The sequence below is a fragment of the Ranitomeya variabilis genome, chromosome 4 (genome assembly GCF_051348905.1).
Source record: "Ranitomeya variabilis isolate aRanVar5 chromosome 4, aRanVar5.hap1, whole genome shotgun sequence".
NCBI lineage: Eukaryota > Metazoa > Chordata > Amphibia > Anura > Dendrobatidae > Ranitomeya > Ranitomeya variabilis.
The window spans coordinates 271,334,935-271,349,163 of record NC_135235.1 but is presented as its reverse complement, the minus strand read 5'-3'; the positions used below and the strand labels follow the sequence as shown (position 1 = coordinate 271,349,163).

At 49.0% G+C, this 14,229-nt stretch overlaps 1 protein-coding gene across 1 annotated transcript in view; it reads right to left on the bottom strand.

Moving 5' to 3' along the window:
- Positions 1–136: 136 nt before the first annotated feature.
- The window catches only part of KMT2A (lysine methyltransferase 2A), a 91,390-nt gene continuing 77,297 nt past the window's right edge, over positions 137–14,229 (bottom strand). Inside the window, exons 31-36 of the mRNA XM_077249930.1 lie at positions 11,805–11,879; positions 11,182–11,356; positions 10,994–11,101; positions 10,827–10,910; positions 10,210–10,339; positions 137–2,195 (exon numbers count right to left, since the gene is read on the bottom strand). Of these exons, the coding sequence (XP_077106045.1) occupies positions 1,920–2,195; positions 10,210–10,339; positions 10,827–10,910; positions 10,994–11,101; positions 11,182–11,356; positions 11,805–11,879 (848 nt within the window). The 3' untranslated portion in view covers positions 137–1,919. The remainder of the gene's footprint in view (positions 2,196–10,209; positions 10,340–10,826; positions 10,911–10,993; positions 11,102–11,181; positions 11,357–11,804; positions 11,880–14,229) is intronic.

Sequence of the window (14,229 nt, the reverse complement as noted above, 5' to 3'; positions counted from 1 at the left end):
GACCTCCAGCACACTCCACGCGATATGTAAACCAGTCAAAGGGTTCAACCAACAAGCAAGAAAGTAGTCAGCTCTACATGTAACCTAGGAAATTCTACCTGAGAGATCGGTATGGACGTAAACCCTCGACCCAGTCTTCAGATATCATGGAATTTACACCTCAGCCTAAAAAATGCTGAAGCCTTCGACAGTCAGGTTAATATTCACGTACAAAAAAAAACAATTCCTAAACATAAGGATCCTTACAGATTCTGCAGTCTTACGGTAATGATAAAACGATCATCAAGGATCATCGCAGTTGTAACAAGGCAAATAACGACAAATAATGTCCCAATATCATCACAAGTGTTACCTCTTCAGCAGCCGATGAGAAAATAATTCATTTCACAGATCCCCCCCTCCCCAAAAAAGAAAATACATCTTCAAAAATAAATTTGAATACACCAAATTGGGAAAAAACTTCCCATTGCCCCCACTTTAAGTGCTTTCTTAGCGATACTTAAGTGCTTCCAATAGAAAAATATAGAGTATTTACATTTTGTAAAAAAATTTTTTTTTTCCTTTTTTGCTTTAAATACTATGAAAAATAAGAGGATGTAAACGGAAGGTGGGAGGTGAACGATAACACATCGGGGTGGGGTGTAGGAAAGTGGTGAGAGCGTTTTTGCCTCGTTCTCAATTCCAGCTGTGGTTTAAACTTTTTTTTAAAAACGGGGTTGCTTTGTAATGTGATTTTCAGGGGGGAAAGGGGCACTGAAGTCCTGGGTAGTGTCAAGAAACCCCCCCCCAACTACCCCCGATAGTAAACATAACCTGTTCCTCGCTCCTGTAGAAAGAGTACACGTTGCCATATTGCATGATTTCACAAATCTTTTAAATAGAAAATAAATAGAATTTCCTGCAATTTGGGGCAATTCCGAACCGTTCTTTTAGTTATTACATTCGTGATGTTCCGCGAGAATCCATTCCAAAAGTATTGTTTGTTTTTGTTTTTTTAAGAGGTGCAGTGGAAAGTCACTGCTGCCCCCATGTCATCATTCCCTCCAAAATACGATGATTGGTCTATGCTTTAAAAAAAAAAAAAAAAAAACTTTCAGTCGCTTCCATTTCTAGGGTATAACATTATCCGTTCTTCCTTGATTTTTCCAGAAGTCAGTGCTATCTAATGCCCTGAAGATATTGCAGCTCCTGAGTGTCAATCTCTTTACACCCCCTTCCCCTCGACAGCCTACCTGAACCTCTTCGGAGGCCTTAAGGGTCTCTGCTACCTTCTAATTTTGCCTCCTGTAGTCAGTGCTGTTAACAAATCCTTCAGGTTACGATCAGAAGGAACATACCTCAGTGAAGGATGAGAGGTATGCATGAATCTGGCTCTCCGAAGAGAGTCGGGGGAAAAAAAAACCCATGAGTGTCAAACGTCCTCTAGGACTACAAAACGTGTCTCGTCTTTCTGCCGAGGTGCCCACGTTCATCTTCCTACAGCAGACCTCATATGAGGTGGTCTTCTGTACCCTATCAGGTAAGAAGAGTCCACTTGCCCTTTCGGGTAAAAAAAAAAAAAGAAAGTCACGACTTGGATTCCCAACAGTGCCATGCAAAGTTGGATACATATACAAAAATAAATAAAAAAATATAAAAACTACTAAAATCACTGCCAAGCGACAGCAAAGCAGTTTACATATACACCATGCTCGTTCTATGCTGCAAGTTGTCACCATTAAGTATGGTCCTTCTTACACGTTACAGCATGTGCCCTACGGATATACAAATGTTATTCGACCGTGCAACACGTTCTCGGCCACAGAACAGTGAACAGAAAACTTTCGATGTGGAGAAACCGGTGGCCGCATGCTTCCTTCGTTTCGGGAGTGACTCCCCCCTATTCTCTTTAGAATTTGGAAGCTTTTTTCCTATAAAAATCAGTTGAGAAACTTGCGGCATTTTTTGGTCCCACAGTTGCACGCTAACTTGTTGCTGGCATCCTCGATGGGGAACTTGTAGTCATAGGTGAGCTCCTCTCCACGGTAGATTTTACGCATCGCAAATATGACGATGTGTTTCTGTCCGTCGATTGGGATAACTCGGGAGTAGCAGTTGGGCTCGCAAGAGTGGTTGATGAAGCGAGCGGCGTTGCCGTGCATAGTGGCATCCACCACCTCCGAGTCGTCTATACGGAACATATAGCAGCCGATACCCTATAGGGGAGAAAAACAGTGACAAATTATCTGCCAGTGACAATTTCATAACTATGTTAAGCTTTTATGGCACAGAAAATGTCGAAAAGAGCTGTTGTCACAAGAAGAGCGTCAACCCTCATATACCTCTTCTCTACAGTCCATAGGACCTCCATGATGATTTTAAGTTTTCCTCCCGTTCCTTTCTTTAGAACGAAGAACAGAACAGATGGTTGTCTCCCTGTTATGTCCAATGGGTGATCTCTAAAGTCCTCTTCCTGGTCATGGCGCTTCTTGTGATGTCTCAGAAGAGTGACTATCGCAGCTATGGCCAGCTAAAAGGCACCTTCCAGAAAGAGCAACCAGAACCGTCTTTGAGTTACTCTCTCGACACCTTGTCCTCATTCAGTCGGAGAACCACAAGTCCTTCATCTCACCTTCTCAGAGAATTGCTTTCTTTGGCATAGTTTTCTGTATAGTTACAGCAAGAGTGCTACAACCCCAAGAGAAATTATCTGTCCAAGAGATCGGGACTCATCGCTGCGAGTTCTGCCCATCATGGTTGCAATTCAGTTTACCCAATTATCATTACTGTTTTAGGTAGAGGGAGACTCTTACCAAATGCAACCACTTCTGGACTTCCTAGCTCGAAAGATCCTTCTTCCTTCAAAGGTATGTCCCTTGTTCTCCACAGGGTTTTTGCTTCCTTTCCCTTTAGTGGCCAATGAACGCCTTTCTGTAGATGTTAAGTCTTTGAAGGCTGGGAGTCGGAAAGGACGGGAGACAGACAGACCTTCAAAAACCTTGAACCTCATGTCCTGTGGTCCTTGCAGGAAATCACCCTTCCCATCAAAAGCATTGAGTTTAGGGCAACTTTCTATTTTTTTATATTGGTCAGTCCTTCTGATCAACTCGTCCATATTTCCAGAATCCTCTCCGTTCTTCAGGGAATCTGGATCGCTGCCATGCCCTCAGCGCTCTCCCTCCCACTAGCTCCTAAACCAGACTTAAAGGACCTTCCTACAAGGAGCAGCTCAAGCTTTTTCTCTGATCAGGCCTCCTATTTTCTCAACACAAAAGCTTTTTTTTAAGCTGCTACTTTCACCATGATCCCTGCCCTGTTGGTCTTCTTCGAGGTTGCTCACCAGATTTCTCCATGACCTGGATTTAGTTTGGACTTTGCAGATCTCGGCCTCTTACATTCTCCTTTGGCGATGAAGACTTTCTATTTGGTGTTTGAAAGGGTCCATGGAACGACTTGTTTGGTTATCAGAGCATCATTCTGCTCAAGGGTGGGCTACCCATATAATAAAGTTTGATTACCTGTCCATAGGTCACTTATCTGATAACCTTGTTCTTCTTTTGTCTTTGGTCTCTGATTAAACCTTACTTAACTTTTTTTCTAATGCTTTCTGTCGGCCTCTCGGTGGTCACAGCATATACCCACGACGTCTAGTTTCCCAACTGAATTGATTGTAAATAATTTTAAGAACAAAACTCGGGGGAAAAAAAAGGAGATTTTTGTGTACTTGCCGTAAAATCTCTCTCTCTTATCCACTAATTGGGGGACACAGGACCATGGGTGTAATGCTGCTGTCCACTAGGAGGCGACACTATGCATAATCTGAAAAAGATTAACCGTGGCTCCTCTTCTGCAGTATACACCCCTGGACGGCGTCAGCCTTCTCCAGTTTTGGGCAAAAGCATTAGGAGGAACGTAACATGAATAACATAACCATGCCTATAAGAAGGCAACTTATGTATGAGCTCAAGAAAACAATATGAGAACTCAACAGTAACAACGGCCCGGAAAGGGCAACAGGGTGGGAGCTGTGTCCCCCAATTAGAGGCTAAGAGAAAGAGATTTTACGGTGAGTACACAAAAATCTCCTTTACTCTGTCGCCTCATTGGGGGACCCAGGACCATAGGACGTCCCAAAGCAGTCCCTGGGTGGGAAGCAATGGACGAATATTGTGTAGACAGGCCCCTACACTTGGGGCACCGCCGCCTGCAGAACCCGTCCACCCAGGCTCGTGTCCGCTGAGGACTGGGTATGAACTCTGTAGTGTTTAGTAAACGTGTGTAGGCTAGTCCAAGTGGCCACCTTACACACTTGTTGTGCCGAAGCCTGGTGCCAAATGGCCCAGGAGGCCCCTACTGCCCGTGTAGAGTGTGCCGTAATACCAGCTGGAAGAGGAGAATTCTTAAGGTGGTAGGCCTCTTGTATGGTGGATTTGATCCACCTGGCAAGGGTAGCTTTGGAAGCTGGCAGACCCTTGCGGCCGCCTTGCGGCCGCCTTCCGGAAAAAGGAAAAGAGAATCAGACTTCCGGAAGGACGCAGTCCTAGACACATATATACGCAATGCCCTGACAACGTCAAGCGTATGTAGAGCCCTCTCCACTCTATGAACCGGGACCGGACAAAGGGAAGGCAGAGAAATTTCCTCATTGAGGTGGAAGTTGGACACAACCTTCGGAAGGAAGGATGGGACCGTACGGAGGACTACCTTGTCCTGGTGAAAAGCCAGAAAGGGCCGTCTGCAGGAGAGTGCCGTCAGTTCAGAAACCCTGCGTAGCGAGGTGATTGCCACCAAGAAAAACCACCTTCTGGGATAGAAGGCAGAGCGGGACCTCCTTAAGGGGTTCGAAGGGTGGTTCCTGCAATGCTGTCAGGACCAGGTTGAGGTCCCACGTTTCTAGTGGTAGTCTGTAGGGGAAAACGAATCGGGAAACCCCCTGAAGGAATGTCCTTACTTGCGGCTTGGTAGCAATGCGCCTTTGAAAAAGCACTGAGAGGGCTGACACCTAGCTCTTAAGCGAGCCCAGGGACAGCCTGGCCTCCGGACCCGATTGGAGAAAACCAGTAGTTTGGGGAGGGAACAAGGGAATGGGGTCTGGCCACGAGATTCGCACCAGGTAAAGAAAGCTTTCCAGGTACGGTAATAGATCTTGGCAGAGGCTGGCTTCCGTGCCCTGATCATGGCCCTAATGACGTCCGGCGAGAGCCCTGCCTGGGTTAGAACCCAGGTTTCAAGGGCCACGCCGTCAAATTGAGGGCCCCTGAGTTCTGGTGGTAGAACGGGCCTTGTGATAGAAGATCCGGGCGGTCGGGGAGGCGCCAGGGGGCATCTGCTGTAAGTTGTACGATGTCGGAATACCATGTACGTCTGGGCCAGTCCGGTGCAATTAGGATGGTTGGAACTCCCTCTTGCTTGATCTTCCTTACCACTCTGGATATCAGGGGGAGAGGTGGAAAAATGTACAGAAGCTGGAACTGGGTCCAGTCCTGAACCAAAGCGTCTGCTCTGAGCAACCGCGGATCGTGTGTTCTGGCCACGAAGTTGGAGACCTTGGCATTGAAGTGGGATGCCATTAGGTCCACATCCGGGGTCCCCCAGCGATGGCAGATCTGGCGAAAAATTTCGGGATGGAGAGACCACTCTCCCGAGTCTATTCCTTGTCGGCTGAGGAAGTCTGCTTCCCAGTTGTCCACACCCGGAATGTGGACCACCGAGAGAACCGACCCTGTGTCCTCCGCCCAGTGGAGGATGTGTGACACTTCTCGCATCGCCTTGGTGCTGCGGGTCCACCCTTGGTGATTCACATATGCCACGGCCGTGGCATTGTCCGACTGTATTCTGATGTGAGAGGATGCCAGTAAGTGATGGAAGGCCCTCAATGCCAGGAGGATGGCACGAATTTCCAGGATGTTGATGGGCATGGGTGCTTCCACTGGGGACCACTTGACCTGTGCCCTGTGGTGTAGGTGCACCACACCCCAAACCGTCAGGCTCGCATCGGTGGTCAGAACCTTCCATTGACCTGTGAGAAAGGATTTCCCCTTTGCTAGCGAGGTTGGCTTGAGCCACCAGTGCAGGGATCTCCTGGTTGACGACGTTAGCTGGAACTCCCTGTCGAGAGAAAAGGGATACCTGTCCTAGGACTTGAGAATGGCTAGTTGGAGAGGCCGGAGGTGAAACTGGGCAAATGGGACCGCTTCTATTGCTGCCCCCATCCTGCCGAGGACTCTCATGCAAACAGGAGAGATCAAGGGGGTTTGCGGAGGAGGGTGCGAACTCCTAGGCGGAGAGCCAGTGCCTTGTCCTTAGGAAGGAGCACTAGACCCCTGGAGGTGTTGAATAGCATTCCCAGGAAGGTCAGGGACTGACTCGGGGTTGGTGATGACTTTTGTAGGTTGACTAACCAGCCCATGCGACACAGAGTATCGGTTGTGATTGAGACGCTGAGCTCGCAGTCCTTGAAGGTGGGAGCCTTCATGAGTAGATCATCCAGGTATGAACGACTACTATGCCTCTGGAGTGCAGGACGTCCATGGTGGCTGCCATGACTTTGGTAAACACTCTGGGAGCCATGGCAAGTCCGAACGGGAGAGCCACGAACTGGTAGTGGTCCTGGTCGATTGCGAACCTGAGAAATGTCTGATGGGCGGGTGCAATAGGTATATGCAGGTATGCGTCTTGTATGTCTATGGAGGCGAGATATTCTCCCTTCTCTAAGGACGCAATGATGGACCGAAGGGACTCCATGTGGCAGTGACGGACCCGTACATATTTGTTGAGCTGTTTTAGGTCCAGTATGGGCCGTACACTGCCTCCTTTCTTGGGAACTACGAATAGATTGGAGTAGAACCCTCGGAAGCGCTCGGCCGTGGGGACCGGTACTATGACTTCTGCTTGAAAAAGCGAGGAGACCGCTTGGTGGAAGGCACGAGCCTTGGCTGGTGGTTTTGGGGGGACAGAGGAAGAATCGGTCCGGTGGGTTGGAGGTGAACTCTACCTTGTATCCGGAAGACACTAGTTCCCTGACCCACCTGTCTTCTGTAATAGGCAGCCAGACTTGATGAAAGAGCAAAAGTCGGCCGCCTACGGGTGGGGTGTCTTCCGGAGTCCGTGAGTCATGATGAGGAGAAAGTCTGAGATTTTCCTCCTCTGGGCTTAGACTGGCCTGCTTTTGACTGCCAGGTCTTGTCTGACCTTTGCGTCGATCGTGAGTTGTCCCTGCGTGGGGAACGGTTACGATTTTGTGCTGGACACGAGACGGACCAGCCCGAGGAGTTCCGAAAGGATCGGAATCGAGTTTGGTTACGCTTCTTGTAAGTGCATTTAGGTTTCAGTTGGGGAAGAGAGGTACTCTTACCCCCGGTGGCGTTGGATATCATTGTGTCCAACTGTTCCCTGAAAAGTAGCCCACTGAGGTAGGGGAGGTGCGTCAGGGACTTCTTTGAGGCTGCGTCCGCTTTCCATTCCTGCAGCCAGAGGATACGCCGAATTGTGATGGCGTTTGATGCTATTCCTGCTTACACCCCTTGCTGAATCTAGAGCTGCATGAAGCATGTAATCTGCTACAACGGCAATTTGAACCGCTTGGTCCGACAGCTCAGGAGCGGATGCTTGGAGGCCAGCTTGTAAATTTTTGACCCAGGCCATAATGGCCTTGGCAGCCCAAGCTGAAGCGAATGCGGGAGCCAGGGATGCCCCTGCAGCCTCGAAAATTGAACGAGCCATGCGTTCTACCTGCCGGTCTGCTGCGTCCCTGAGGGTTGAGCTATCTGGCAGTGAAAGGAGGGTCTGTGCTGCTAGCCTAGAGACTGGGGGTCCACTTCAGGTGGATCTGTCCATTCCTTGGTGCCCTTCTGTGGGAAGGGGTACCTCGCCTCCAGATATTTGCGATTAGCGAATTTTTTCTCAGGCTGTGAGAGCTGCTTTTTAAGGATCACATTAAACTCTGGGTGGTTAGAAAAAACCTTAGGTGGCTTCAGAGCTCCTTCAAAGGAAATCTTGTGTTCTGGGGCATCTGGTGGCGGATCAGAAAGGTCCAGCCCCCGATGGATGGAAGAGATTATGTCCTCAACTAGCGATGTATTGCTAGGGGGGATTGGAATCAGGGACCCCTCCGTTTCCTTGTCTGAGTCGGAGTCACAGATGCCTTCCGAAGCCTGTGCATCACTGAGGCATCCCCTGCTGGGTGAGCTGGGGTGGAGACCTTCTCTGGTCGGGGATTGCGGAGATCTGCATTGTCTGCCCCTGGAAGGGGATGGTCTAGACCTGGAACTACGGTGTCTCTCCCAAGAAGAGGATGACAGTGTGCTATAGGATGACGCAGATGGACTTGACCTATGGTTCCGCTTGCGTCCTGTCCTAGACGTGGATGTGCCAGGGTCGTCCTGTTCCTGAGTCAAGCTCTCCCTTTGCTGGGTAACGGTCATAGCCGAGGCATGACTCTGAAGAGCCTGAAGCAATGTGGAGGTTAGGTTATCTATAGACTGCGTCATAGATTGAGACATCTGAGTGACCCATTCCGGCGTGGCATTAGACACCGAAACATTGGCAGGGGCTTATTGGGGCTGTGACACAGTAGTCTGGATGCAGTCCTGGCAGTGCAGGTACGTGCTGCCGCTGGGGAGAGCGGTCCTGCAGGCTGTGCAGAATGCATAATAGCAGTCCTGCCTGGTTCTCTTGGACCTTGAGCCCGGCATAGTGCACAGAGTGCAGAAGGGCTGGCTATGCAGAGGACCCTACTGCAGAAGAACCTATAGGGAGCCTTATAGGGAATATGGATTTACAGCCGAGTAAAAAACCCAGCTGTGACCTTACCCCACCAGTTTGCCCCTAGGTCCAGCACCGAAGATCCACATTCCTGGACTGGCTGGCCTGGTCCTGCTGACCGGGAGATGCAGGGTTAATCTGCAGCAGAAATGGCCGCCGAGAAGAAGAGGAAGGGGGAGAAGGGGCCGAGAGCTGAAAAAGGCAGCAGAGCTGTGTAAAAACGCGCCCTTTCTATCTCGATCCGCCCCCCTCTATGACACTGTAGAGTGTCATATTTGTCATCTGGGGGGCGGGCCAGGGGCAGAGAGAAGGCGGCGGCTTCAGCTAGGCCAAAGCCGCGGCCTAAATTAGATGCCTGATGCCCAGAAAGGCTCCAGGCCGGCGCGAAAGTCGGATCTGAAACAGACCCCCCCCCCGGATTTAAAGGCAGGATAGCGGTGGAGCTATAAGCGGAAAGGGGGGCCCAGTGAGGGGTTCCCCTGAGGCAGTATAGAGCTGATGCTGCCGCAGAGACAAGGGCGCAGGGAGCCCTGTGTCTCTATTGTGCCAGGCCTGCCTGCACTCCCCCCGGCCTCGACAGGAGCCCGCAGCTGGGCTGGGGTCCCTGGATGCAGGCGCAGTGTGCTGGCCCATTGCTGGTAGCTGCAGAGTGCTGCCTGTACAGGCCCTACCTGAGGCGTCTCAAACTAATGCCCCCAAAGGGGGATTAGGGAGGGTGCTGCTGTCACCATCAGGGGGCTTTATCCTCGCCTCGACCTCAACCCAGAAACCAAAAGGAATTGGGGAAGGAGGGGGTCTCGACTTCGAACCAGCACCCGAGGGACTGGGGAAGGAGCGACATGGGGAATAGCCATCTCGACTTCAACCGGGCACCCCGTAATAGGGGGCCAAGGAAGGAGCCATGCCGGGAGTCTCACAGGAGACCCACTTTTCTTCATCTGTAATCCCGGCGGAAAAAAACGGAGTAAAAAATTTTTTTAGGTGTGCCTCCTATGCGACACTAAGCAAAAACTAAAATGGAGAAGGCCGACGCCGTCCAGGGGTGTATACTGCAGAGGAGGAGCCACGGTTAATCTTTTTCAGATTATGCATAGTGTCGGCTCCTAGTGGACAGCAGCATAACACCCATGGTCCTGTGTCCCCCAATGAGGAAACAGAGTAAACTCAAAAGAAATTTAGCCAATCACCTCTTGCTGTATGGGAGACTATACCAGCAGTGAACATTTGAACAACCCCTTTAACCATCAGACCGTTTAGTGACAATTTCCCCGTTAGTCGGCTTTGGGAGAGGAAACATATGAAAAGAGCGCAATACCCACCCTTGGCTTTGGGAAAGGAAACATACGGTATATGAAAAGGTCCGAATACCCATCCTTGGCGTTGGGAGAGGAAACATATATGAAAAAGGGCCCAATACCCACCCTTGGCTTTGGGAAAGGAAACAAATGAAAAGGGCCCAATACCCACCTTTCCATCATAATATTTCTCTCGCTTGTCAGTCAATGTAGAACGGACGACGTTCCCTGAATATTCGATCACCATCTCTCCAACATCAATGTTTCTCTTGCAGAAAAGACCTCGACCGTGAATTGGAGATCTGAGCAAAAATTAATTCATTTACCAAAGTGTAATCTAGATTATATAGATATAATTTTACGTGTACTCAAAGGAAGCTTGTAATCAGAGGGTGGCTTGCTTGCTGCAATGGACAGGATCAGAGATCACGCCAATAGCGGTCGTTTAACCCCTTATTTGATGGATGATGGATGGCATCTTTTTAAACCATCTGTTCCTCCTCACAATGCCGATCAATTGTAATGACAGCCAGGTGTCCAATAATGGCCTTCAGGTCGGTCATCTTATTGAAAGCTTTTAGGCTCTGCCCGAGATATGCTGACAAGTACAATACACTGCAATACTGAATTTGCCTTCTTATCACAATGCGCTCACTGGTAGCTCATTCTGCATCAGCCATGCACTCTTATACACAGAGGATGTAGAAGCTCCAGTAAATGAATTTAAGTCCAAATTTCTCCATATCCTTTAAGTGTGAAAGGAAAAGATACTGTCCCCCAGAAACGCACCTGTAAACGCCTACAGCTTCTTTCGATGTCTTCTTGAGATGCCGGAATCTCATGGGCATCGGTAGATCCATGCTGGTGGCCCTCCTATGGTGAGAAGAGTCGTGCATTACAATTCTGTGTCACAGGGCAGCTGTATGGGAAGGGAACAGCCGCCGACCCCAACTTACCGGACGGACTTCAGCTGCACCTCTTCTTCCTCCTCATCGTTTGGTCTGTATTCCGGACGTTGCCGATGTTTGGAGGCCAAGAAATTAAACATGTCAAAGGCAGATTTCCTGTTACGCAGAGAGGGTGTATGATCAATATTCTACTGAATTTAGGAATAATAAAATACCAGGTAAAATTCCTTGCTCACCTTTGGTTTACCTCTGCCCGTGCTGCCCCATGGGGATTGATAGGAGGCTCCTCTTCTCCGGCTGGACGGTGGAAGCGAAACTTATAGCTCCGGCATTTGTTTGCACCGTAGAGCTGCTCCACAAGAAACACCACCGCGTCGTGTATGATTCCCAGCATCCTGAGCCCATTTACACCTACGACATTAATGAAGTGATAATGAAGAGTATAAAAAACTCCCATCTATTTCTGCTAATAACGAAGCAGAGCAATAATGAGGATTCAGCTGTAGCATAAAGGATTCATGGCATGGAAAATGATCAGATCTGAACAGTCACGCTTCTCAGAATTCTCCGTGGCCGGAAGCTGGTGTGCTAGTGACCATGCAGTACATGGAGTCACACTTAATATAAGTGCATTGAGGAAGGTCGGACACAACTAGTCAGAATGTTGCCAAGTCGCATACTTGCAGTTACATGGCCGCCAGCTCCTAGCACCGACACCGGAGAATCCTGACAGTGAACTCTGAGGATTCACAAATCTGCAGTCACACAGAGTGACTACAGAATGGAACCCAAAGCCTGGACAACTCCTTCAAGCAAATCCCAGCATTAGCTTATGACTTGGCCATTAAAATCACACTACCTGCAAACGACAGCTGCTTTAGTCTTGCATTGGATCTTGCCTCTTGTACTTTGTCAGTCAGAGATTTCCAAGCTTCTGCAAGCAGAAAATAAAAAAAATTAAATATTAATGCAACTTTTTGTTTTCTTTAACACAGGGATAATAATGTAGGTAATAATGTAACGGGAGCGATATAACTGTACAGTGCGGTAAAATTGGATATATCACGGCAGCGATTTAATAACGGCATTGTTCCATTAATGCCTGAAGATACCACTGGCTAATGATGCAGCAGTTTTACCTGCAGTCCTATTGCCAAATTAGACATTGGAGGTCAAAACGCAAATAGTGGAGGCTGGGGTGGGAAGGAAGGTCGGTTGGGCCACCATTTTTATGGTGCATCGCAATAAAGGTCCACTGCTACGTAGGTGAGCTCCTTATGAAAAGTGGAGTGGCGTCTGATAGCTGCAGCCTGGGCAATGCACCACTACCTGAGAGGAACATGTTGTAATTTTAGAGGAAACAGGGTTTGTGAACTGGAGGTAAGCTGAGAAATCTGGAAAGAGGGGAGAGCTAAACAACTTTCAACAACTGGTGCAGGTCCCCCGAATGACCTGGAAGGCCAGAATGGAGGGAATGCACCATTTGGAAGGAGGACTTCACATAGGACCAACTTCAGAAGACTAACGACCAGCCCCATGACTGGACAACAGGGAGGAAATGAGAGAAAAAAAAACGTGGACGTGATCGGCCCATCTCCAAATTACTTATGTATACCTTCCAATCACAGAGGGAAGTATGACTTCTTGCTTATATTTAGCTCATGGCTGACCTGGACTCAATAGTTAAGGGATTTACAGGACCATAAAGGAAAGTGGAGGGCACATTGGCAGAGCAGTTATGGAAAAAGATGGAAGTCACCAGGGAACCACTGACGAGATCAGCTTGCCAGGAGCATCTGGGCCTGTCCTTGACCACTAGAAGGGCAGAAAGCGGTTCTGTCTGACGCTGGTGGGGGTGGACCCACTGTGACCACCGGGTATTCACTAGATCCCTCTGGTGGTGGTGATAGACTTTGCCGCTGATAGTCACCAGGCGCTACTCCGGGGCAGTCCCTGGGTCTGCAGCAGCTGACCGGAGGGTCAGACACACGGTACAGGTGGACGGAGAAAAGACAACCAGTCAGACAATCCGGGGCAAGGACAGGCAGCACAGGTTCAATGCAAGTAGCCAAAGTCAGGAGCGGAGAACTCAGGATAAGGCAAGGCAAGCAGGCAGAAAACCAGAGAGACAATACAAGACAGCACCTTAGAGGAATCTAGACAAAGACTGAACTAGAACCTTATATCAGGCGAGTAGAAAGCTGCCAGATATAGAACCTGCTGGCTGGTGATTGGCTGGGGAATCCAATCCCTGCAGGACACAGCAGGGTTAAATTCCAGCAGGATCTGTCCAAGTCTCTCTATAACCTTGAGGAAACAGCATACAGATGTAGCAGTGCTGAGGAGTGCTGCAAGAGGCAAACTCAGCGAGTCAGCCTGACATGAGAAGCAGCGTGGTGACCACCGTGAGTAAGGCAGCGCTGACGAGGCATGCCAGTTATCACCTCTTTTGCTCTTTTGTTTAAAATGATTAAGACGCACAGGCATCAGAAAATAGGTGTGAAAACGGAGCTTGCGGGGCAACCAGAGCAGTTCTGTTGATGACCTGCGATACACATGTGAAGTGTTACAGCAGCTGTAAAATCGCTGTTGAAGATGCTCCAACACTGGTAGCGCTGGGCAAGGACAATGGGGTGGAAAGCCCACTCAACAGGATCCAGTAATTTTCTTTCAAAATGTGGAAAGGAGATGTTGAAACAAGGATTTCTTGAGGGAGCCCAAGCGTTTCCATAATGATGGTTTTCATGCCACCCAGGTTGTTGGCATATGCCATGGCTGCGGCACTGACCGGCAGAATGATATTTCTCTGAGATCAAGATGGAGAAGGGATTTCATCTGAAAGTGGAGCAATCACTGAAACAATGACCGGGTGTGAATGAAACCAGAGGTGGGACCATGACAATGACCACTGAGATTGGGTAAATTTGAGACAAGATGGTGGGTGGAGGGCTCTGCAAGAACCAGTCGAAGGGTTATGTATGAAACGGTTTTAGACGAGGTAGTTATAATATCCCTGACCTAAGTGTATAAAGAAGGACAACCACCATCCCGATAGGGATGATAGAACAAATTTTTTGCCTTTGGTACCTTAAGACAACCACATCAAGTCTGGTGTCAAACAGAAGGTTGGCAGACCCTCACCCATCGCAGCTAGATTGATAAATCATCTTTCGTTATCGCTTCATTGGGGGACACAGATAACCGTGGGTGTATGCTGCTGCTGCTGCTAGGAGGCCGACACTATGCAAAAAAAAACAAAAAAACAATAGCTCCTCCCTGGCAGT